At 31.0% G+C, this 23,445-nt stretch overlaps 3 protein-coding genes and 1 pseudogene across 3 annotated transcripts; 2 read left to right on the top strand and 2 right to left on the bottom strand.

Annotated features, from left to right (window-relative positions):
* The first annotated feature begins 1,886 nt into the window (after positions 1-1,886).
* On the top strand, positions 1,887-4,406 carry LOC130823656 (cytochrome P450 89A2-like). The gene is made up of 2 exons (XM_057688370.1): positions 1,887-2,784; positions 3,488-4,406. The coding sequence occupies exons 1-2, from the start codon at positions 1,958-1,960 to the stop codon at positions 4,236-4,238; spliced, it is 1,578 nt and encodes a 525-aa protein (XP_057544353.1). The 5' UTR covers positions 1,887-1,957; the 3' UTR covers positions 4,239-4,406.
* Positions 4,407-5,323: 917 nt separating this feature from the next.
* Positions 5,324-8,286, top strand: LOC130823655 (cytochrome P450 89A2-like). The gene is made up of 2 exons (XM_057688369.1): positions 5,324-6,408; positions 7,388-8,286. Exons 1-2 carry the CDS (start codon positions 5,567-5,569, stop codon positions 8,118-8,120), a joined length of 1,575 nt encoding a protein of 524 aa, XP_057544352.1. The 5' UTR covers positions 5,324-5,566; the 3' UTR covers positions 8,121-8,286.
* Positions 8,287-10,506: 2,220 nt separating this feature from the next.
* On the bottom strand, positions 10,507-13,695 carry LOC130823216 (cytochrome P450 89A2-like; annotated as a pseudogene).
* A 1,437-nt stretch (positions 13,696-15,132) lies between these two features.
* LOC130823215 (protein GAMETE EXPRESSED 1-like) lies at positions 15,133-21,456 on the bottom strand. Its single transcript, XM_057687845.1, has 8 exons — positions 21,386-21,456; positions 21,220-21,274; positions 20,859-20,966; positions 19,851-20,482; positions 18,878-19,004; positions 18,075-18,261; positions 17,650-17,797; positions 15,133-15,364 (listed from the first exon to the last, which is right to left on the bottom strand). Exons 1-8 carry the CDS (start codon positions 21,454-21,456, stop codon positions 15,133-15,135), a joined length of 1,560 nt encoding a protein of 519 aa, XP_057543828.1.
* Positions 21,457-23,445: the final 1,989 nt, after the last annotated feature.

The following is a 23,445-nucleotide window of genomic DNA, read 5'->3' as shown; positions in this document are numbered from 1 at the left end:
TTACGAAAGGTTCAGCAAGTAGACATATCTTTGGTAAAAATATTTTTTTCAATTTTCATTAGAACATGCTTTCAGAAATGGGGATAGGAGAATAACACATAATATTTTGAAGCCAAATCCTAGATTCAATTGCCTCTCTCGGAAGAAAAAAGAGTCAACCACAGAAGGTTGTGCGCACTAACTATCTAGTTTGGAGGTTGCACCCTAACTCTAGGGCTATGTTTCTATTGGGAGAAGTTAGCCGATACCTCAATGACAACTCATCTAAAAACATACCAGAGACCCAATTGTCTCCTGCTCACAATATAATATCAATGAGGATAAACTCATGATCTTTTAAGTATCACTCCACATAACAGATCAACCATATAAAAGATATAATTTTCATGCTAAAAATTCAAATATTAACTATAGAGCACATAGTAGAAAATCAGATTAGCGAATCCTTTTTTAAAAGAGAGTAACTATTCACTCATTTGTATCTCAGCTGTCAAGTGCGGGTCACTAACAACTACTAATATACTAAATAATTTTTCTACAAAGTCGTCTTTTGAACCACACAATAATTACTTTTGTTTTTAAGATGTAATAACCTTTAAGTTTATTTAAATTTGAGTTCAAGTTCACGTTGGATTATTTATTAAGTTTTGAGTTTAATATTTAATTATTTATAATGTATATTGAGGTTATTATTTTGGATTATATATATAATACCTTTATCTAATTAAGTAGATATTAAATAGAGTGTTATACTTATTTTGAAAATAGTTTTATAATTTACCGATTTTCTTAAATTTTTTATTCACAAAAGTTTATTTATTCAAAAGTTCTTATTTTGCACTCCTCTTTGTTATTTTGTTTGTTCTCTTTTTGGATATTGTGATGATTGATACTTGATATTCAAGATGTCAAGTGGCATAGGGGATTTCAGAGTCATATATATGCATTTTTATTCTTATAATAATTTTTTTGAGAGCTTTGAACAACTACAACTTCACATAAATAAGATATTTATAATAATCAATTAATTCAAATCCTAAATAAATAAATTTTTGACTAAAAAATGATTAATTATCTTTAAATATATTAATATTAATTAAAATAATTGGATGAATTATGAATCAATGATGAAATATAAGTGGGGGCTAAACAAAGTCCTAATTTTTGTACCCATACCTGTGCCATTACTGCCTTACCACACTACTGGCAGTATATTCATAATGATTTTATCAGCAATAACAGTTGAATGCTTTCATTAATTATGTTGAATTCTTTATATAATTTCTACAACTACTTTCCCAAAATATTAGGGTCCTCCATATGAACACTAAACTCCCTTTTTTTTTTCTTATTATTATTATTTTATTTTTTTTTAAAGTTGTCTCACAAAAAATATTCATAAAATTTAAGAAAAATAGAATTTTTTAGATGTTGGATACATTATTTAATTGAATAATAAATTTAATGGAGGAAAAATAGGGACCATAAATTAAAAAATAGTATTAAAATAAAGTTAGTGAAAAAAATATGAACACGACAACTATTGAAAAAATATTCAAATAAACTTAGTGGAAAACATGTGGAGATCATAATTAATATAAAAATGTTAAATAAAGTTAGTAAAAAATATGTTAAAATCATAAGCATTGTTAAAATATTAAAATGAGTATATATATATATATATATATATATATATATATATATATATATATATATATATATATATATATATATATATATATATATATATATATATATATATATATATATATAGGAAAATAACATATAGAACAACCTAAAATGACAAATGAGAATAACTTTAAAGAATAGAGGGGAATAATGAATTAGTTTCAATGGTCGTTCACATGGATTTTTACGTATTATTATTGAGAAGCATATTCCTTGCAATCTTACATATAAGTTAAGTGAGAAAATCTAACACTAACACACTGCTAAAATGAAAACATGGTTTCTTTTCATTATTGTAACAACATGCATTGCAGCTCTGCTTAAGCCTTTTGTTTCATTGATCTTTACAAAATCCAAATCGAGATTTCCTCCAGGGCCTCGAGGCTATGGCATCATCACACAACTACAATGGCTCGGTACATCATGTACAGGACTCGAGGCAGCACTTAGACGACTAACCCACAGGTTCGGGCCAATCATCAATCTTCCTATCAGTCGATTTCCTGTCATATTCACTTCTAGTCGATCTTTTGCTTACGAGGCATTAGTTAAAAATGGGGCGGTATTTGCTGACCGTCCTAAGCCACTTCTTACTGATAAGATTATGACTTGTAACCAACACAATATAAGCTCAGCGAGTTATGGGCCTAATTGGCGATTATTTAGGCGAAATCTGACTGTTCAGATCCTGCACCCTTCCAAGGCTAAGGATTTTGGGCATGCCCGAAAATGGGCACTTGATATACTGACTGACAGTCTGAAAAATTCAAGTGGTGCACATCATTCTGATGTTGTGATGGTGATGGATCATCTTCGGTTTGCCATGTTCAGCTTGCTCGTGTTCATGTGTTTCGGGGAACAGTTGGATGAGTGTCAGATTAAAGAGATCGAAGCAATACAACACCAGTTATTGGCATCATTTTATCACTTTTTAATACTCAATGTGTGGCCATCTTTGACTCGGGTTTTGCTTCGCAGTCGTTGGAATGAGCTTCTTGACATGAAGAAGAAACGAGCTGAGTTGTTGATTCCGAAGATTAGATCAAGGAAGCACCTTCTGAAGGAGGGTAGAATCTCTGGTGATCAGAAGAACAGGTAAATTGTTAGTTTAATTTCTTATGTCTTTTCATTGTGGGGCCTATTATTGGAAATTATGAGAAATTGTCACAGTTGTATATCGAACAACATTTAGGCTAGTTCCTAGCTTGTGCACTCGGATCATGGGCTAGGCCCGCCATGCCAACAACTTCAACAGCTTTCTAGTTGTGTTCGCCTAACTATTACGTTACCCCAATGTCATTAACTAGCTCCCATCTATGCAAGATTTAAGAAGTCGGATGAATGCAACTTTACTCTTGAAAAACAAAAGAGGTTGTTTTGGATAAATCAAAAGCGCTTATGGCTCAATGAGTAGAGCATTTGCATGTCAAGCAGAAGGTTTAGGGTTCGGACCCTGCCGGGTGCAGGTATCAGCTGGGGGGTTTCTTGACTGCGCACATCCCTCTTTACTCCCTTCTTGAAGGGTACTAGTATGGTATGTTCGCCTCTTTCAGAAAAAGAAAATCCCTCATCCCGGACCTTGCCTTGTGAGGATACTGGGATTGTCCGTTAATTTTACCTTTGTTACTTTTGCGATAAACCCTCATAGCTGATATCATCTACAACTTCACACAAATAATAACTGTACATTATTTTACAAGTAGTTTATGTACAATCCATTATAATTCGAAACCAAAAAGAACTGTAAATCATTATTTCTATTCAAAATTGAAAATCACTTTCAAAATTGTGGTTGCAGGTTGGAAAAATGTTATGTAGATAGCTTATTGGCATTGGAGATCCCAGAGGGTGACACCAAGAGAAAACTAAATGAAGAGCAAATAGTGAGTTTTTGTTCAGAATTTCTGAATGCAGGAACTGATACAACCTCAACAGCCTTGCAATGGATCATGGCAAATCTTGTTAAGTACCCTAATATCCAATCTAAGCTTTTCGAGGAAATCAAACGCGTAATTGGAGAAGAAGTCGAACAAGTTTGCGAAGATGAATTGTCGAAAATGCCTTATCTTAAGGCTATAGTGTTAGAAGGGCTAAGAAGACACCCCCCAGGACACTTTGTTTTACCACATAGTGTGACACATGACACAGAGTTGGGTGGCTACATTGTGCCTAAAGATTCGATCATAAATTTCATGGTCGCGGATATGAATATGGATCCTGAGATTTGGGAGAACCCGACAGAATTCAAACCCGAAAGATTTTTAGAGTTATCAGAAGACGAAAATTGTGAAGAATTTGATCTTACAGGAAGTCGCGAAATTAAGATGATGTCTTTTGGAGCGGGCAGGCGTATATGTCCGGGACTAGGCTTGGCCATGCTACATTTGGAGTATTTTGTGGCTAATTTGGTTTGGAACTTTGAATGGAAAGAAGTAGAAGGCTATGAGGTTGATTTGTCTGAAATCCAAGAATTTACTGTTGTAATGAAGAATCCACTCCATGCCCACATTTCTCCTAGGCTAAAGCACATAAACTGCCCTGTCTTTTAGTACTTCTAATCCTCATTCATTATTCTTTTTTATTAGTAAAAATAAATGTTAACAATAATATGACTTGGGGAGAAATTTATCATTTGAAAAATAAGGCTGCCAACTTAATTAAACATGTATTACAATACACAACAACAAGAATCATTGGATTTTTTTAAAAAAATAAAAGGGCCATATAGAAATATCAAATAATTACTCTATCAGCCCGTCTTATATGAGACTGTCTCACGTTGAGACGACCTTTAACAAGAAGCCTAAAAGTTAAAAATTTCTATTATTGGGCTATTTAATTGAAGTATGAGACATGTCTCAGACAGTCCAATACAAGAATTTGCATTACTCTATGCACCATGAATAGCACTATTTGACTCAAAAAATTCTCACAAATTTGAGTTGAATGGTGCTATTGATTTAGAGGTAATAAGTGGGTACTAAGTTTTTTGATTCTAGAGTAAAGAGAAAAGTTTTTTGATTCTAGACTAAAGAGAATCCACTACAAAGGGGAGTTGAGTTTATTGTAGACGGTGGAAATCAAACTCTATTTTCAAGGATGAAAGAGAATATCTTCATTCAATAGGTCAATCCATGATTCTCAATAATCGAGTATTATGGTTTAATTATAAAGTAGTTAAATGAGGTATAAATTTATTAATAATAATGTTAGTAAAATATAAGTATTATTTAATTATGTAGTTAATAGAATTATTATTTAATTTATAATAAATAATTTACTAGCAATCTAGGATTGTTATTTATTGATTAATATTTAGTGAAATAATATAGATATTTAATATAATTTACGAAAAAAATACTAAGTGGAGTTATTATCATAATGGTATAATAAGGTTAATAAAAAAACTTAAGAATCGAGTTCTCTCAGTTAGAGTAAGTATTTCTTTTTCAAGTAAGATCCCGAGTTCCATTCTAAGTCTAATCTTTCTTTTTTCACGGCCTATCCTGTAATCAAATAAAAAAAATTAATAAAAAATAGTAGTGCTTTTGCCAAAAAAAACCATGTTAAAATAAAACATACGTAGATTCTTTTTTTTTTCTTTTTTTTTTTTGCTTATTTTAAAACGTAGGACATATTGCAAGGATTCTAAAGATTGAAAATAACTAGATAAAAGCTATCCTGTGATCTTATGTTTTGTCTTTCTATATGTAGTTTGTATCCCTACATGGGCCAACAATGACCACACTCTAATATCTTCTATTTTCTAGAATTTTGGTGGGTTTAAGTAGATATCAAAATTACATGGCTGAGAAACATTCCTTACAATCTAAAGATAAATCAACAGAAAAAAAAAAAAATCAAACATACACCAAAAATGGAAGCATGGTTTGTGATCATTGTAACAACATGTATTGCTGTTCTACTAAAGAGTTTTGTTTCATTGATGTTAACTAAACCGAAATCAAAATCAAAATCAAAATCAAAACCGAAACATCCTCCAGGCCCTCGCGGTTATGGCATCATTAGCCGTGTGCAATGGCTCAGTATGTTATCCACAGAACGCGAGGCAGCACTCAAACGACTATCCTCCAAGTTCGGGCCAATAATGAGTGTTCCCATGAGTCGATTTCCTGTCATATTCATTTCTAGTCGTTCTTTGGCTCACGAGGCCTTAGTTCAAAATGGGGCGGTATTTTCTGACCGTCCTAAGCCACTTCTTACATCTAAGATTATGTCTTGTAATCAGCACAATATAAGCTCAGCGAGTTATGGGCCTAATTGGCGATTATTTAGACGAAATCTGACTGCTCAGATTTTGCATCCTTCTAAGGCTAAGGATTTTGGGCATGCCCGAAAATGGGCACTTGATATTCTTGTTAATAATCTCGAAAATTCAGATCATTTTGTTGGTGTTAGGGTGATGGATCATTTTCGGTTTGCCATGTTCTGTTTGCTTGTTTTTATGTGTTTTGGGGATAAATTGGATGAATATCAGATTAAAGAGATTGAAGCAATTCAGCACAGATTGCTGACATCCTTTAATGGATTTCAAATACTCAATGTTTGGCCTTCGTTTACTCGGTTTTTGCTTCGTAGACGTTGGAACGAATTGTTTGACATGAAAAAGAAACAAGAACACTTTTTCATTCCTAAGATTAGATCAAGGATGAACCTTCTTAAGGAGGCTAAGTTCCCTTGTGATCAGAACAATAACAGGTAAATTGCTACTTTTCTTTTCTTTTATTTATTAAACTTTGTAGTTTAGTTTCTAGCTTATAAAGATGGATCATGGGCTAGGCCAACTATGGGAGCACCTTATCCTAATTGTGTCCCCACCCATTTCATTATCCTATCGCTGAATGACTCTCACCTACGAGGAGTTTGAGAGAGTCAGGTATCATCATTATCATACCCAGTGTATCCCGCTCATATGAACTATGATCAAGGTCTGGGGAGGAAAGGAAGACCGCAACCCATACACATAAACGAGGATGCGATCAAAGAGTTCCTCGGCTCAAGAAAGATCCTCAGAGAGAGTGAATCCTGCAACTACTCGCAAGCCTGTGACTTATAACACATCCTTAATCTTGTTAAAAAAAAGGGGTGACAACTTTGAAGAAGATTTAACGAGTCATTTCATCATAATATATCCATTATAACCCGAAACCAAACAACTGTAAATTTCTACTTTTCTTTATTAAACTATGGAAACTCATTTAACTTACCAAAAACAACACTTTGTAGTTTAGTTCTAGCTTCTAAAGGTGAATCATGGGCTAGGCCAACTATCAGAGCATCTTGTCCAAATTGTGTCCCCACCCATTTCATGACTCGCTCACTGAATGGCTCTCACCTACGAGCTATGTTACTCGGACTCTTCATTTTGCTTCACGTACCCGTGTCCGATCCTTGATGCTTGGACATTGGTATGACACTTAGACAGTTCATTTTAGGTATAAAATTGAATATTTAGACGTATCAGACACTTAGACACGTACTAGTATCCAACATCAGTACCCAAGTCTCGGTAACATAACCTATGAGGAATTTGAGGGGAGTCGGATATACACATCCTTATTCTAGTTAAAACAAAGAGGTTACCTCCAGTTAACCTTTAATAGAAAACGTCATCTACAACTTCACATAAATAAAATACACGAGATTTAATGAGTCATTTCATCGTAAATCATTGCAGGTTGGTCCATTGTTACGTGGATAGCTTGTTGGCACTTGAGATCCCAGAGGGTGACACCAAGAGAAAGTTAACAGAAGAGCAACTAGTTTCATTTTGTTCTGAATTCCTCACTGCTGGTACTGATACAACCTCAACAGCCTTGCAATGGATCATGGCAAATCTTGTTAAGTACCCTAATATCCAATCTAAGCTTTTCGAGGAAATCAAACGCGTAATTGGAGAAGAAGTGGAACAAGTTTGCGAAGATGAATTGTCGAAAATGCCTTATCTTAAGGCTATAGTGTTAGAAGGGTTAAGAAGACACCCCCCAGGACACTTTGTTTTACCACATAGTGTGACACATGACACAGAGTTGGGTGGCTACATTGTGCCTAAAGATTCGATCATAAATTTCATGGTTGCGGATATGAATATGGATCCTGAGATTTGGGAGAACCCGACAGAATTCAAACCCGAAAGATTTTTAGAGTTATCAGAAGACGAAAATTGTGAAGAATTTGATCTTACAGGAAGTCGCGAAATTAAGATGATGTCTTTTGGAGCGGGCAGGCGTATATGTCCGGGACTAGGCTTGGCCATGCTACATTTGGAGTATTTTGTGGCTAATTTGGTTTGGAACTTTGAATGGAAAGAAGTGGAAGGCTATGAGGTTGATTTGTCTGAAATCCAAGAATTTACTGTTGTAATGAAGAATCCACTCCATGCCCACATTTCTCCTAGGCAAAATAAATAAGTTTAACTAGCCTTTTTTTTTAAGTGTTTCTAATGTAAATTGTTTTTTCTTATTTTTAAAATCTCAAACACCTTTATAGTAGCGAATTGGAAACTTAAAGGCTGATATTGTTCTTAATTATTTATGTGATATAGCATATCTAAACAAAGTTTGAAATTCACAGCAATATATATATATATATATATATATATATATATATATATATATATATATATATATATATATATATATATATAAAAGTAATAGATCATTCATTGTAAAATATTATACCAAGTAAAATAAGTTGGGGAAATTTATTATGGTATTCTTCTAGCTTCAAAATGTTAGCATGGTAGACAATTTTTTAAAACTCTTATGGTACCTATGTAGTTTCATATAGGTTTGTACTGTTAATGACATGAAATTTTATTTTTCTGGTTTAATGAGTTGTGAACCATTAAAACACCACAATCTCCAACTCTGGGCATGAAAACTGAATTTGGTGTGATATTTTGATATCCTAATCTACGATATTTATCAAAGAACACAATATAATAACTAATTTTCTATATTTTGTATCCAGAGCTATTTAACTAAGACCGCCAAACACTTAAACACAATAAGTCGTGATTGACTTCCAGTAGCATCGCTTCAAGACTATCAATGTGAACAAGCCATGATGGCTCTCTTCTATATTGAGTCACAAACATTGCAATAAGTAGCATAAGAAGAGAAATGGATCAAGGTCATGAATGAAGGAATTAAGAAGAAAAACAAAATCATACATGGGAACTGGTTGACAAGCCACCTGACAAAGAAGTCATCGGTATTAAGTGGGTTTACAAGGTGAAGCATAACAATAATGGTTCTATAAACAAGTACAAAACAAGGCTTGTCGCTAAAGAATACGCACAAAAGCCTAACATCAACCTCAACAAAGTGTACGCTACAATTGTTCGTAGGGAGAGAATCAAAATACTCTTGGCACTCTGAACGTGCAACACAACATACAATACCAATGTGTCAGCTCGATGTAAAGTTAGCATCTCTAAATGAAGAACTCGGCGAAGAAGCGTATGTCGAGCAACCACAAGGCTATATCATCGAAGGCAAAGAAGATAAAGTATATCACCTTCGAAGGGTTCTCTACAGATTCAAGCAAGCACCTCGAGCATGAAATATAGGAACGTTGACGGATATTGTATCAACATAACTTCATCAAAATTCCAAGTGAACCGTTATTATACATCAAGACGCTAAGAAACGACTTTCTTATCTTTTGCTAGTACGTAAATGATTCAATCTATACAAGCACACATCAAACAATGATCGACGAATTCAAGAAGGAAATAATGAAGGAACACAAATTGACAGACCTCGAAACAATGAAATACTTCCTTGATGTACTAGTCAAACAAAGCACAGGAAAAATATTTTCATCGCAAAAGAAGTATATAAAAAATCTACTAAAGAAATTCGACACAAACCACTACCTTTACCAATAGAACTCAATGAGAAGTTATCCAAAAATGATGCCAAACCAAAAGTAGATGGAGCAATGTATCAAAACCTATTTGGCTCACTTATTTATCTCCCACACAAGACCAAATATCACGTCTTGGTTATTCATGAGTGAGCCAAAGAAGGATCATTTACCAGCAACAAAAAGAATTCTCAGATAAATCAAGGGTAGGAAGAAGTATGTAATCATGTACGAGACAAAAGAAAATTTTAACCGTAAAAGATACACAGATAGGGATTGGGCCAAAAGCATAGATGACAAGAAAAGTACAAGTGGATGCATGTTCTAGCAAGGATCCAAAAAGCAGGCAATGGAGGCATTTTCATCATCAAAAGCGGATCGTACATTACATCTACAAGCGCAGCATGCGAAGCAGTCTGGCTCAGAATGATATTGCTCGATTACATAAGCAAGAAAAAACAACTACCATATTCTGCGACAATATGTCAACTATTACAATGACTAAGAATTCAACGCTTCATGGCCGATCAAAACACATCGACATATACAACTTTTCAATCTAAAGCGATAATTTAGTTTATATTAAAACTCAACGTTTAAGTTTTTTTTTTTTTTTAATATAAATAACATAATTAAACAATAACAAATGACTTTTAACAATTATGAAAAGTTGACATAAAAAAACAATTTCTTAGAAATAACCACACCAATAATGTCAAACTTTATTATCAAACTTAATACTTCATTTACATATTTAAATTAATTTATTATAGCAAGCTAGTATTTAGTTTTAGGACCAATCACCATAGAGTTATTTCTCCAAACACTGAAGACAACAATAACAATGTCAAAACCTGATCAATCCGAAAAAAAGCGATTACATAGACTAATATTTGAGTTTGAAAGATAATAGATTATCTATATAAATTCTCCTTCTTTATTTAATTTGATCTTTTAAATGATTTTCCTAGGGGAGATATGAGCTTGAAGTGGATACTTCATTACAATAGTAAACTCTTGTTTCTCACACAAATCAATGTCGTCTCCATCCACACCTTTCCATTCAAAATTCCACACCAAATTAGCCACAAAATATTCCAAATGTAGCAAAGCTAAACCTTGTCCAGGATTCTTCTTCCAGCTCCAAACGACATCATTTTTAAAACCCCATTTTCATCCACAAATTCCCTATGATAATCCACATTTAATATGATCGCCACCTTTCAAAAACCTCTCAGGTATAAACTCCATTGGATCCACCCACACATCCGGATCCAAACCCATATCCGCAACCACAAAATTTATAGATGCATTTTTGGGTATTACATACCCATCCAAATGAACCTCTTGGGTCACACCATGGTTCAAAAGAAAATGACCCGGTGGATGTCGTCTTAACCCTTCTAAAATCACTGCCTTAAGATAACATAAATTAGGAAGTACATTTTCCTCAACTTTTTTTGCATTTTCCCCAATATAACCTTTAATTTCTTCATAAAGATCCGTTTGGATCTTCGGGTTTTTCACAATATTAGCCATTATCCATTCTAATGTAGTCGATGTTGAATCAGTTCCTCCTGTAAGAAATTCAAAACAAAGACTAACAATTTCTTCTTCTGATAATTTCCTTGTTTTCCTAATTTGATCATGTTCATCATTACTAGTTTTACTACTATTAGTATTATTACTATTTATAGGGATTTCTAAATTTAGTAAGGTGTCTAAATAACAATTATTTACACTTGTTTTGGTTGATTCTTGGAATTGTTTACGTGCCCTAATAAAAGGGATAAGAAGATCTTGTTGTTTTTTCTTAATGGAATAATATTGTTTCCAACGATTTGGGAATATAATTTTAGTCAACCAACGTTGACTAAAATTGAGAACCCAAAAACGTGAAAAGAAAGCTGATAATAATTCTTGAAGAGTGGATTCAATTTGTTTGATTCTAGATTCTTCCATTTTGTCTCCAAAACACATTAGAACGAGTAAGTGGAACATTGCATAACGAAAGTGTTCCTTCACCTTCACTATTTCTTTCTTCTTTTCACCTGCAAATTTAGGATAAACAAATATAAGATCGTCTTGAATGAGATCAGTGGACTATGCAACGAACTCATATAATTAGCTATCGATTTGCCGAATTAAAGCCTCAAGCCTTAAAGACTTAAAACACTTATTTAAAGAATTAAAAATCCAATTCTAAGCTTAAAACTTCTACTCTAAGCCTCAATTTTCCTTCTTTAGAGGTTTAATTTAATTTTTTAGATATTAACTTCAACACCTAAAACACTCGTTCCACTACTTAAAATGCCACTTCTAACTCTTAAAACCCTTACTTCAACCCTTAATTTTATGTTTTACTTACTTACCCTAATTGTAAAATATTCATTTCAAAATTTAGAATGTCTATTCCAATGGTTTAAAGTTTGTCAAATTCAAGACTTAGAATGTCTATTTCAAAGTCTAAAATGTCTAATCTAAGTTTTAAAATGGCAACTTCAAAAGTATGAGTTGGACCTATGAATGATCGCACGTATGTGGCCGTCTCACAGGAAGTTTGCCGTAAAAAAAAATGTATTAAACTTTAATAAACTGGGACAGAGAGACGTTTGTTAGGAGACCGGCTAACACACACTTACATATAGTAGAACCGAACTTGAGAGTAGGTCGAAGGGATCACCGCCTAGCAACGGAAGGGCCCAATTGCATATTTTAGATTTGTCAATGGAAAATTATTATTGTGTTTATTTGATGTGCCTTTTTAGAAAAAAATTGAGTTTGTGGTATTTCAATAATGTACTTTCTCAAGAACTAAAAGGGTGTTTTATTTGAATTTTAGATACTAATCATACTTTTCATTGTCAATTAATTTTTTTTGAAAAGTTGTAATTAATTCTTAATCTACAAGTTAAAATATAGTCATGTGAAATCTTATTTGAATAGATTTGTTACAGTAAAGTTTATTATAATATTTAGATTTTATAACTTCATATTATATATAATTAGAGATATCTAGAGAACAAATAGCACACAAATGGGCCGGACTATCTTTTTAGTTAGGGAGAAAGTATATTTAAGCTAAATTTAAAAGTTTACAGCTCGTCTTGTATGAGACTGTCTCACCATGAGACGGGTCCATATAATATCTCATTTCTTCAATTGATTACTTTAAGATCATAATTAATCGTTTTAAGGCTATAGGTAATCATTCTAAGACTATAAAAAGTAATTATATTAAAATTGTAAGAGATCACTTTAACGTTATAAGTGATTATTTTAAGACAAAATATATATATTGGCGCAACCCAATAGAGATGGTATCACCGTGAGACCGTCTTATTTAAGAATTAGTGCCTACTTTATATTTTTCTTTATGGGCCGACTTAATTAGAGATGATCTCTCAAAAAGACCGTCTCTCACAAGAATTTGTGTGTGTTGACTATTTAGAATTTGTCACAGATTTGCGAAAATCTTATTTAAATCTTTCTTTCAAATTGAAAAATTCTCGGGTGGAAAAACAAGATCCAAAGAATCAAAAGAAGTATCTATAATTAGTTACCTTCATGTGAGCTCGAGCCAGAAGTGCAAACTCTAAGTTCATCGAGGAGAATGTCGAGAACCCAAGTTCGAGCAGACTCAAATTCTTTAATCCGAGAAGGATTCAAGATTTGTTACGTCAAGTTACCACGTAAAAGACGCCATAACGAACCATAATTGGCTAATGTAATGGATGGTTGGTTATTACTATTAAGTAAATTCGAAAGAAATTCCTTAGGACGATCAGCAAATATAGTAGCTTTCTTAGCTAAAGCTTCGTACACCAAATATCGACTTGATATAAAAATATCTGTACGTGAAGAAGAGGAAGATAAGGTGATAATTGGACCATATTTAGAGCTAAGCTCTCTAAGAACTCTTTGTGATTCTTTAAGAGATCTTGTTAACCATATGAGCATGGTAATGATAGGAACATTTTGAGGTCCCGGTGGTAATAATTTTAATTTATTTGTTTTGGGTTTCCAATTATTTGAGGAAAGTTTTAGTAAGATTGTTGCAATTTTAAATGTAATACATGATGTTACAACAATCAAAACCCATGATAATTCCATGAGATTTTTTTATAAATAATGCCCATGCATGCAAGCTAAGTTATGATGATGTGTTCCTTATATAGACTGAACTCAGTCTTTGTTTGGGTGCTAGTGAATTAACAACTCAATTTTTGAGCTTTGTTAATTATAATCTGATATTTGTGTCGAACAAGACTCAATATTCATCTAACTTTGTAACGACATTTGATTTTAGTTTGACTTTAAAATAGTTTCGCATTTATGTAAAAATTTATTAATTCTTAGATTGAAAAATAAGTCTATATGAACTTGATCTACAATAAAATAATAATATAAATTAATCGTAAAAAATATTTTATGATAAGTTTATCCACTTTTCCTTTTTTTTTTCTTTTTTTTTTCTCTCAAATTAATATAAAGGATGTACAAATTACTAATATACCTTAGCTTGAACAAGTGGGAGGGAAGTCTTATTAGATGAATGACATAGCTCATAAGTCACGGTTATGCATTCCACAAACAAACAAGGCAACGTGTAATAATTTTTTGGAGTGAATGGAATATTTCAATTGTTATCCACGGATGAATAATGCAGGAGTGGTCATGAATATTAAGCGTGAGAGTTTTACACTTGTTTTCATATATCGAAGTACTTTTTCCATAACAAAAAAATATATATCGCAAATCATCGGTTCGATTTCAGATTCAATGTTTATAGTTAGTTTAAAATTGAATTTTGCGTTTATATTTATTTTTGTATAATTTTAAATTCATTTTAAAGTCTGGTCAAGTTGGAATTGATTTAAAGATCAGATAAATATCAAGTCATCGGATCTGTTTAGAGCACCTTTACTTACAATAACGTGAATTACTCAAAATGATTAATGGTTTTTACAATAGTATTTTATTATCGCAAATTTTTTATTAAAAAAAAACATTTAAGTTATTTTCGAATTATTTCACCGATTGATTTATAATTAAATTTAAAAAACTGACAGGTGTACATTAAGCCGTGACTCGAAGGCAGCCTAATAGTTTGTACATAAGCAATTAAAGCGATTAGAACCTCCATGGAAAAAGATCGAAAAAGCTGCTGGATCTCTTCAGTCAAATGCAAGTTGCTGTTTAAAGTAAGTAAGGAAAATGGAAATATGCAACTTAGATGACAATATTGACAACTTCTTGAATTGAATTTGAATTAATTTTGGAGTTTTTAAAAATAAATCTATATTTTTATTTTTTAATTACTGTTGTAAAATTGAAAAAAAATAATAATACCAAGTTATAAGTATTTCTACCTGAGCGCACTCACTTTAACACATGCTACCAATAAGCATAGTAGAACAAATGATTTTATACTTACATGAATTTCTATAATTGTAAATAATTGAAAAATTACACTAAAAATATATAAAAACATTTTTTAAAAAAAATTAGCAAAATCAAATAAAGAAATACATAAATAAAAAATATGATTTATTTAAAATTTTGTGAAGTTCCTACATGTTGATCAAGTATTGGTGGCATATAGTCAGGATCTTCATTGATGCTTAAATCTTCAGGCAAATCCATCTCTACCCATGAAAGCCAATCAATATGACTATCATCTTCCCAGTCATCTTCCAATGAAAAATCTCTTACTTTTTCAATCTTATTTACTTTTTCTATCAAAGTTGCTAACATATTGTGATTTAGTGCTTCATAATCCCTGCCAAAACCCAATGTACTTAGTAATAATTACATGCATTATCTCAATCAAAACATCTCATTTCTTAACGGCTTGTTTGATTGTTGGTCGTTCTAAAGGATGGTAATACAAATAACTTATAATGTAAATTTTGATAAAGTGTACCATGTTATTCACTTGGTAATTCATATAGAATGCATAAAAAGAATTTTATTAAGAAAATGAGATAATTAGAGGGGAACAAACATGACTAATTAACTTGTTAAGAGATTTTCCTATTTGAGAAAGGCAACAAAAAAAAACATTCAAACGTTAAGATGTCGAAACACTACAATTTAGAAACCTTTATCGACAAATTTTTTCACTAATTTTGTCACAAAAGCCATTTTGCGACAAAAAAGGCGACAAAACCGTTTGTCGCTAAATATTTTGTCGTCAAAAAATATGGTCGCTAAACTTATCGCTAAACTGATTTCCAGATTAAAAAAATATGAATATTTGTTATTAATATTAAATAATAATTGTAATTATTACTATTATTATTTAACAATAATAACAAATATTCAATTTTGTTTTATTCATAATACTTAAATACTATATATAAATAACAAAAGTAATTAATTTGAAATTTAAAGAATACATTATTCTTAAATAAAAAATTAAATACTCATGAACAAAAAAAACAATCGAAGAACAAGCGAAGAACAAGAACAAACAAACTCAGATCTGGACATGAACAAAAAAACAAACCCAGATCTGGACATGAACAAAAGAATCCAGATGAAACAAAAAAAATAAAAGAAAAAAGGAACAAAAAAGAAGAGCAAAAAGATGAAAAATCAATAAACAAAAACAATCATTGCACATCAAAAATCATGAATATAAATCATGAACAAAAAAAACCACAAAATCCACATCAAAAATCATGAATATAAATCATGAACAAAAAACCACAAAATCCACGTCAAAAATCATGAACATAAATCCTGAACAAAAAACACACAAAAAAGATCATGAATAAAAACCCACAAAAATCAAACTAGATCCAAAAAAACAACTCATCAGATTGAAGCATGCACATGAAAATTATAAAGAAAATGGAAGAAGCGAGGAAAAAAATAAACAAAAATAACATACCCATAATCAATTTGAAAACTTGTCAAAAGATGAGAAAAGCATGACAAAATTCCACAAGAACAATTAAAAAAATGTTTGAAGAAGTAGAGAGGAGGAGGATAAGTTAGTAAGATGTTAGAGAGAATTTGAAGAAGATAAATGGTTTGAAGAATGAAATGGTAAGTTAAGATTTGAAGAATGAATTTAAAAAGATTTGAATTGAAGTCCGAAATTTAATTGCCGGGTAAAAAAACCTTAGCGACAAAAGGCTTTATTGCCTATTTTATCACAAATGAATTTCAAAAGTGTTGCAGTCCTTAGTAACAAAAATAGTGACAAGATTTATCCTAGTGATAAATTAGGCGACAAACTGTTTTATAGCTAGTTGGTGACAAAAATGGTGTGACAAAAATGGTGACAAAAAGCCTTTGTCACAATTTTTGTCACTAAACATCTCTTCTCAAAATATGATTTTGTCTCCAAATTAAATTGTTTTTATAGTGAAAATGTAATTGAGTGGCTCCTAACTAGGAAAAATTTATTGATCAAATTTATACTATTTTAAAACAACTTCATATGTGTAAGCATCCTCTCTATTTCCTTTGGTCCTTTATCTACAAAAAGATTTGGACACCTATATTTACCTTAAAACAAAGTTCTAAAATCCTCTTTATTTTTCTCCATCTAGTAATTTCAACGGTTTAATTAGATAATAAGCTCTTAATTTCTTTTAGGTAATTGAGAGATCGATCTTAACTCTCCATATCATCAAGTGGATCTCATTTAAGCTCACACTATAAAAGGATTTTATAAAGTCAGATATACAGTGTTAGACTAGCTACTCTTGTAAAAACAAAGTGGTTGTTTCAAATTAACTTGTTATAGCTACTAAACATCATATGCAATGTCACATACACAAGCAACAAATTACTATAATCCATTACTATTTAAAACTCTTTACAAGAAGAGGTAGTGGCATAGATATTCAAAACAGACCAGACGATTCGATATTTATATGACCTTATAACCAAACCCGAATTTTAAATGAATTCGAAATTATTAAAAAATCAATATGAACACAAAACCCGATTTTGAATTGACCCGAAACACATAATCTGAAAGTGACCTGATAACCCGAATGAACAACTGTAGGTATAGTAGTCACTTTATATGTATATATAGATACTTACCTGTAAGTGATGAAAGAGTATAAAAGTTGGATGAGAGCAAAACCACAAAGAAGTGATTTAATTATAGTTCTTAATTGAGTTTTTTGTTCAATCTCAATACTTGAAAACTGTAGTATTCCACACTCTAGGGCAAATGCAATGCATAGACCTATAACATATAGAAAATATCAGGTTAAATAAGGCATTATCTATTAAATCAAGCTTTTCTTTATTGCCCACAACATACCTATTTAATAATAAGTAATAATAGAATATATTGCCAACAAACTAAGACAAAGATAGAATTATTATTCACAATGAATTACGGATAAATATTGAATTATTAGAAAATAATCTAAAAATGAGATTATTCATATCGGACGAGTAAAAAGTTGAATTATTAATATCAATTTTTCCGTTCTTCGGAGTATGTAAGAAGTGCATACCTATGTAAAGACTACATCTCACAGAGTAAGTTTGCTTTGTGCTAGTGAACATGTAAATGACCACAATTAAGAGTGAGTAGATGAAAATAGCTTTAATAAGCCTTGACTCAAGTAGCATGGCATTGTGCAAGGCAAAGAGCTTATCAATTGCCTTAAACATATTTCCTTGTTTCGACTCGAAAGCTTCCTACAAATTCAAGTTAAACAAAATCAACATCATTTCGATATAACGATATTTTATTATTCCAATGTTAAACTCCCACGAAACCTAGTGCTTGCATTGGAGTTGATATAAGGTTTTCAGAAAAACTAAGGTGTAAAAAACCGTGTGTTGGCCTGATATTGGGTGTAATTGGCCTTAATGGGCAAATCTCAGGCGACGACCAAATCGTAGCCAAAACATACATTTAATGGAAACGGGTTGGTGACAGCCCAAGTCGCCGCCTTTTAAAAAAAGTACAGACGACGGCCTTGGCGATGAGACGACCATTGCCAGACGAGACAGAACAATCACCAATGTCATATCCCATTTTAGCGCGTCGATTTTTTTTTAGCGTCCAATTCTTTAGCATTGACCCAGAAGGCCGTCCCTCGAGCGATATAGTTTTTAAATGGCAAGGCCATGTGCCATCACTTTTCTCATTTTTTAGTAGTGATTATCAATAATTGCAACCCTTGCACATTTTTCTGTTTGATTGAACATTTGACTTTATTCTTGTCAAAACAAAGAGATTGTTTCACATAGTTAATAAATATATGTTACTTTACTTCATGTTTCAGTTTAGAAGTGCATAAAAATTAACCTGAGCTTCCAACATTGATTTTGAATTAATAGCCAAAAGATTGTGAGCCTGCAGTAGCTGCTTCTGCTGCTCCTGCAGTTCTTGGTGTTGTCCATGTGCAAATCCTACTATTTCTTGTAAACTAACCCTGAAAAACATGAACCAAAATTGCCCAATCATCAACAAATTACACCAGACTCTGATCCAATCTTATCAAACAGTAGTAAGTCATCAACATTAGGAGAGACATATGTATCCTTGAAATAACAGAGTTTGTTTCGTATTAATCTTGAATCACAAACATTATCTAATACTTCAGACAAATAAGAAGCGCACATAATTTTAGATGATGTCTGATACAATTGGCATTGGAATAACAATGATATCTGATACAAACGTTTAATAAGCAACAATCTATTTGCTATTACTAACAAAGATAAGATTGTATACAAACCCCACTTAAATGACATTGGGATAACAAAATATTGTTGCAAATGATATCTAATACCAATGTTTAACAAGCAACAATCTATTTGCTATCACTGGCAAAGATAAGGTGGTATATATCTAACCCCAAACCCCACTTAAATGACTTAAATGACATTGGAATAACGAAATGTTGTTGCAGATGATATATAATCCATTTCATTCCATTACTCCAATGTATTTATGGCTCCCACCTAGGATGGGGTTTGGGAGGGTCAGTATACGCAATTTTACCGTTGTTAATGATAAAACTAACAAGATGTTATTTCTGATTGATCCGAAGCAAACGGAATGTGCAACTTCATCTAAGTAAGAAGTGTATAATGCATAAATCTTTGGCCCCATCGAAATAATGAGCATCACAAATAATATCTAATACCAATTTTTAATACGCAACAATCTATTTGCTATTGCTAACAAAGATAAGATTATATACATCCGATCCTCAAACCCCGCTTAATTAAATGACATTGGAATAATGAAATGTTGTTGCATATATACATTATACCTGCTTTCTTCAAGAGCTTCAGACTGAAATTCAGTAAGAGATTGAAGACCCTTAAGAGCCTCAGATTGCCCAACAAGAAGTTCATGTTGCTTCTCTACAGTGATCCCAGCCATATCAGCAATATCATCTGTTTTTCCTTGAAGATTTTGCAACTTTTTAGATAATCCTGCTCCAACCTTAATAACTTCCTTTCCAACTTCCCCTGTTTTCTTCTCTAAAACATCAATTTCTTGTCTTAGATTACTGGAAGATTCTAGAATATGTGCAGTACTTTCCTCCATTTTCTCCTTCATTAAACCTTGTCCTTCTAATAACTCCATTTGAGACAAGGAAATCCCCTTGGCTTGCTCATTAAGCCCTTTTGAATGCCTCATTACAATCCCAAAATCACCCAACAAGTTCTTGAGATTTTCACCCACTTTCTGGGATTGTTCATCAATTGTTATGATTGACTCTTGTATTTGATTTGAGTTTTGAACAAGATTTTCTGATTTTTCTTCAATTGTTTCTAGTTTTTCTTGTGTTGATAATGCTGAGGTTTTCAAGTCATTCACTAAACCCTCTACTTGAAGCTTAAAAGCCTTGGACCTGTCACATAAAAGGGGAAAACATGCACCATTTCCCTCTATTAGCTAGATTTATATAAAAATATATGTACGTACAACCCGGTCTTCTGTGAGACTGTTTACCGTGAGATAGATAAAACTAGTTATTTCTTCTAATTGACCACTTTAAAATTCTAAGTGATCACTTTAACAAACTAAATATACATAGACTAACAATACTTTTATAAAAAAAGTATTAAAGAAATAACAAACGATAACAATAACGACAACTTTACCCTAAATCTCTATTTATCAATATCAAATCAACCACATAAATGAAAACAAATCTAACATAGAAGAAAACTCAACTGTAATTGATGGCAAATAGTGTTGGTTTGAAGATAAAACTCCAAATAAATCTTATGTTCATCATTGTTCAATTTTCTAAGACAATCAATCATACAACTCCATTCATCACACAAAGGAAAAGAATTCCTTCCTGAATCCATTTGAAAACAATCACTAAGTAACCAAGCAAGCCTACTTCTTTTTTCTTCTTCAGCAAATATTTCTGAACATGAAGAAAATAATTTCTTATATGCATTAAACCAACATGGATTTAATCCTTCTAATTTTGTTCTTGCATTTTCAACTAATTCTATTGCATTTGGATCATTCAAAGCTTCCATTGAAAATTCTGCTACCAAATTACTTTCCATTTTATTGTTCTTCCATGAAGGATTCTTGGAAGACCATCCAAACCATGATCCCCATGAATGTATTTTTGGTGGTATTAGAAGGATAATTAGTGGAATTATTAATACCTTGATAATATTATTTTCCATCTTCAATTTCAGTAACCATGAAAAAAATTTTATCCTGTGTACAGAGAAAAATTATTATTAATTAATAATATCAAAGTTCATTATATATAATTAATACACATTTATTAAGTACATTGTTGCTAAATAAATTTTATAAATATATTACATGTCATCATACAATACATATCCATTTGTTTTGTTTAATATAAATGTTCTCTCATATTGAAATTGTAACATTTAAATATTTTATGTAAGAGTTTTTTTGGGAGATTTATTGCAAAGAGATTTTTATTATAATATATTTAAATAAATTATTAAATTTACACAGTATAAATTTAATGAAGTTTTTCTTGGAAAAAATATTTTCTTCCGCATAATTATTAATTATCTTGACTCTTACATACGTACGTATATAAAATAGCAAATTAAAGACCCATATATAAAAATAAAAAAATTATAGATGAATATTGTACATAAAAACAAGACTATAATAAACCATGAATTATAGCAAATATCAGACAATCTTAAAGTTGGATAAGTGATATTGTTATTATCGATATGATTTCTTATATGTAAATACCCGTATTTCACTTTAATAAACTAAATAAATATATTGCTTGTTAACAAATAATTTTAAATTAATTAGTTTTAAAATGGTCACATTAGGTTAAAATTTAAGTAAATTACTAATTAGATAAGGCAAAATCAAAGAACAAAAGCAATACAAATCATATTTCGCTCAAGTTTTATATCAAAATCATCAAAAACTGTTAAAAATCAAAACTTAAAAGAATAAAATTGAAATAAAAACTGTCTCTATCAAAAAAAATAAACAAATAGAAACTGTCATAAAACAAAGTTAGTACAACATACCACTATAAAATATATTTATTTGTCGCCCAATCTTTTTAGATTAATCTTCTAACATTGCCTTTTATTTGGTGTCATATTAATAATTTGACATATATAGAAAAAATTTGTGTGATTAATATATATATATATATATATATATATATATATATATATATATATATATATATATATATATATATATATATATTAAAAATCTATGATAAAAATGATTTAAATTTGAAAAGATGGTCGTCGTATGGAGAATTTGTGGAAAGGCATAAGGTCGGTTGGTGGGAGGAGTATAATAAAATAATGGCGGTTTATTTATAATTTGCATTTATTGTATGTTTGCAAACCATTGTCACTCAATCATGTGTCTTTTCGAAATCATATATTAGAGAGATCGTCATTTAAGAGACAAATTCAAAATAAAAAATTCAGAATTTTTTTTTTCTTAAAAATTAATAATACTATTTAGCTCATATATTTAATGTGTTTCTCAGAGAACCATCACTCATTACAATTAGTGTTTCAAAATTTGATTATTATAGAATAGACTGAAAAAAAATGTATATTTGATGAGAATCGAATTTAAGACTTTTTTGAAACAATAATTATTGTGTGAGAAGGTCTCACAATGAGACGTTCTTCAAATCTGGGTTGAATAGCCATGAGCCCAATTAATACAATTATTAGCGTATGAGCTCCTTGTAAATTTTGAAGTACTTTCATCGAGAAACGGTCTGTCACAAGAATAAATACTCTTGAAAAAGTTGAGTTTTGTATTAGTTAGAATATATAATATTATTTTAAGTAATATTTTAAATTCGATCATCGCTTATCATTTCACTCTCCTCGACCTACACTATAATGCAAAAAAAATTATGTATACGTAGGTGGTTTCTTAATAAAAAGAAAAAAAGCATTTACATAACTTATCATATTGTTTTAAAAAATTTGCTTTCCATACAGGTATAAATCAAAAATAAGTTAAAACTTAAAACTTAACGATAAAATCTTCCATGCAATAGTTAGGCATTTAAAGGAAATACAGATTTGTAGAATTAAATTTAAGTATATATATTTAATTCATGAAATTAATTTGTGTTAAAATATAAATTTTATTAATATCACTTGAATTTTTTAAATAATTTATAATAATAATATTTTATTACCCTAATATCTTTTTCAAAAGAATAAAACCTAAATTTGCTTCTGGAAAAAATTACTTTCAAAAATCTTTTATTATAAAAATTTCAACTTTAGATTAATATTTAAAAATTCGAACTTTAAGAGTATTTTATATTAAAGGCACTCAACCAGTTAGTGACTTGTATAAGAGATTAAACATGATACTTATCATCATCCTAATGG

Source organism: Amaranthus tricolor, chromosome 9 (genome assembly GCF_026212465.1).
Source record: "Amaranthus tricolor cultivar Red isolate AtriRed21 chromosome 9, ASM2621246v1, whole genome shotgun sequence".
Classification (NCBI taxonomy): domain Eukaryota; kingdom Viridiplantae; phylum Streptophyta; class Magnoliopsida; order Caryophyllales; family Amaranthaceae; genus Amaranthus; species Amaranthus tricolor.
Note: the sequence above shows the minus strand (reverse complement) of the source record. Positions and strands in the feature narration are given on the sequence as shown.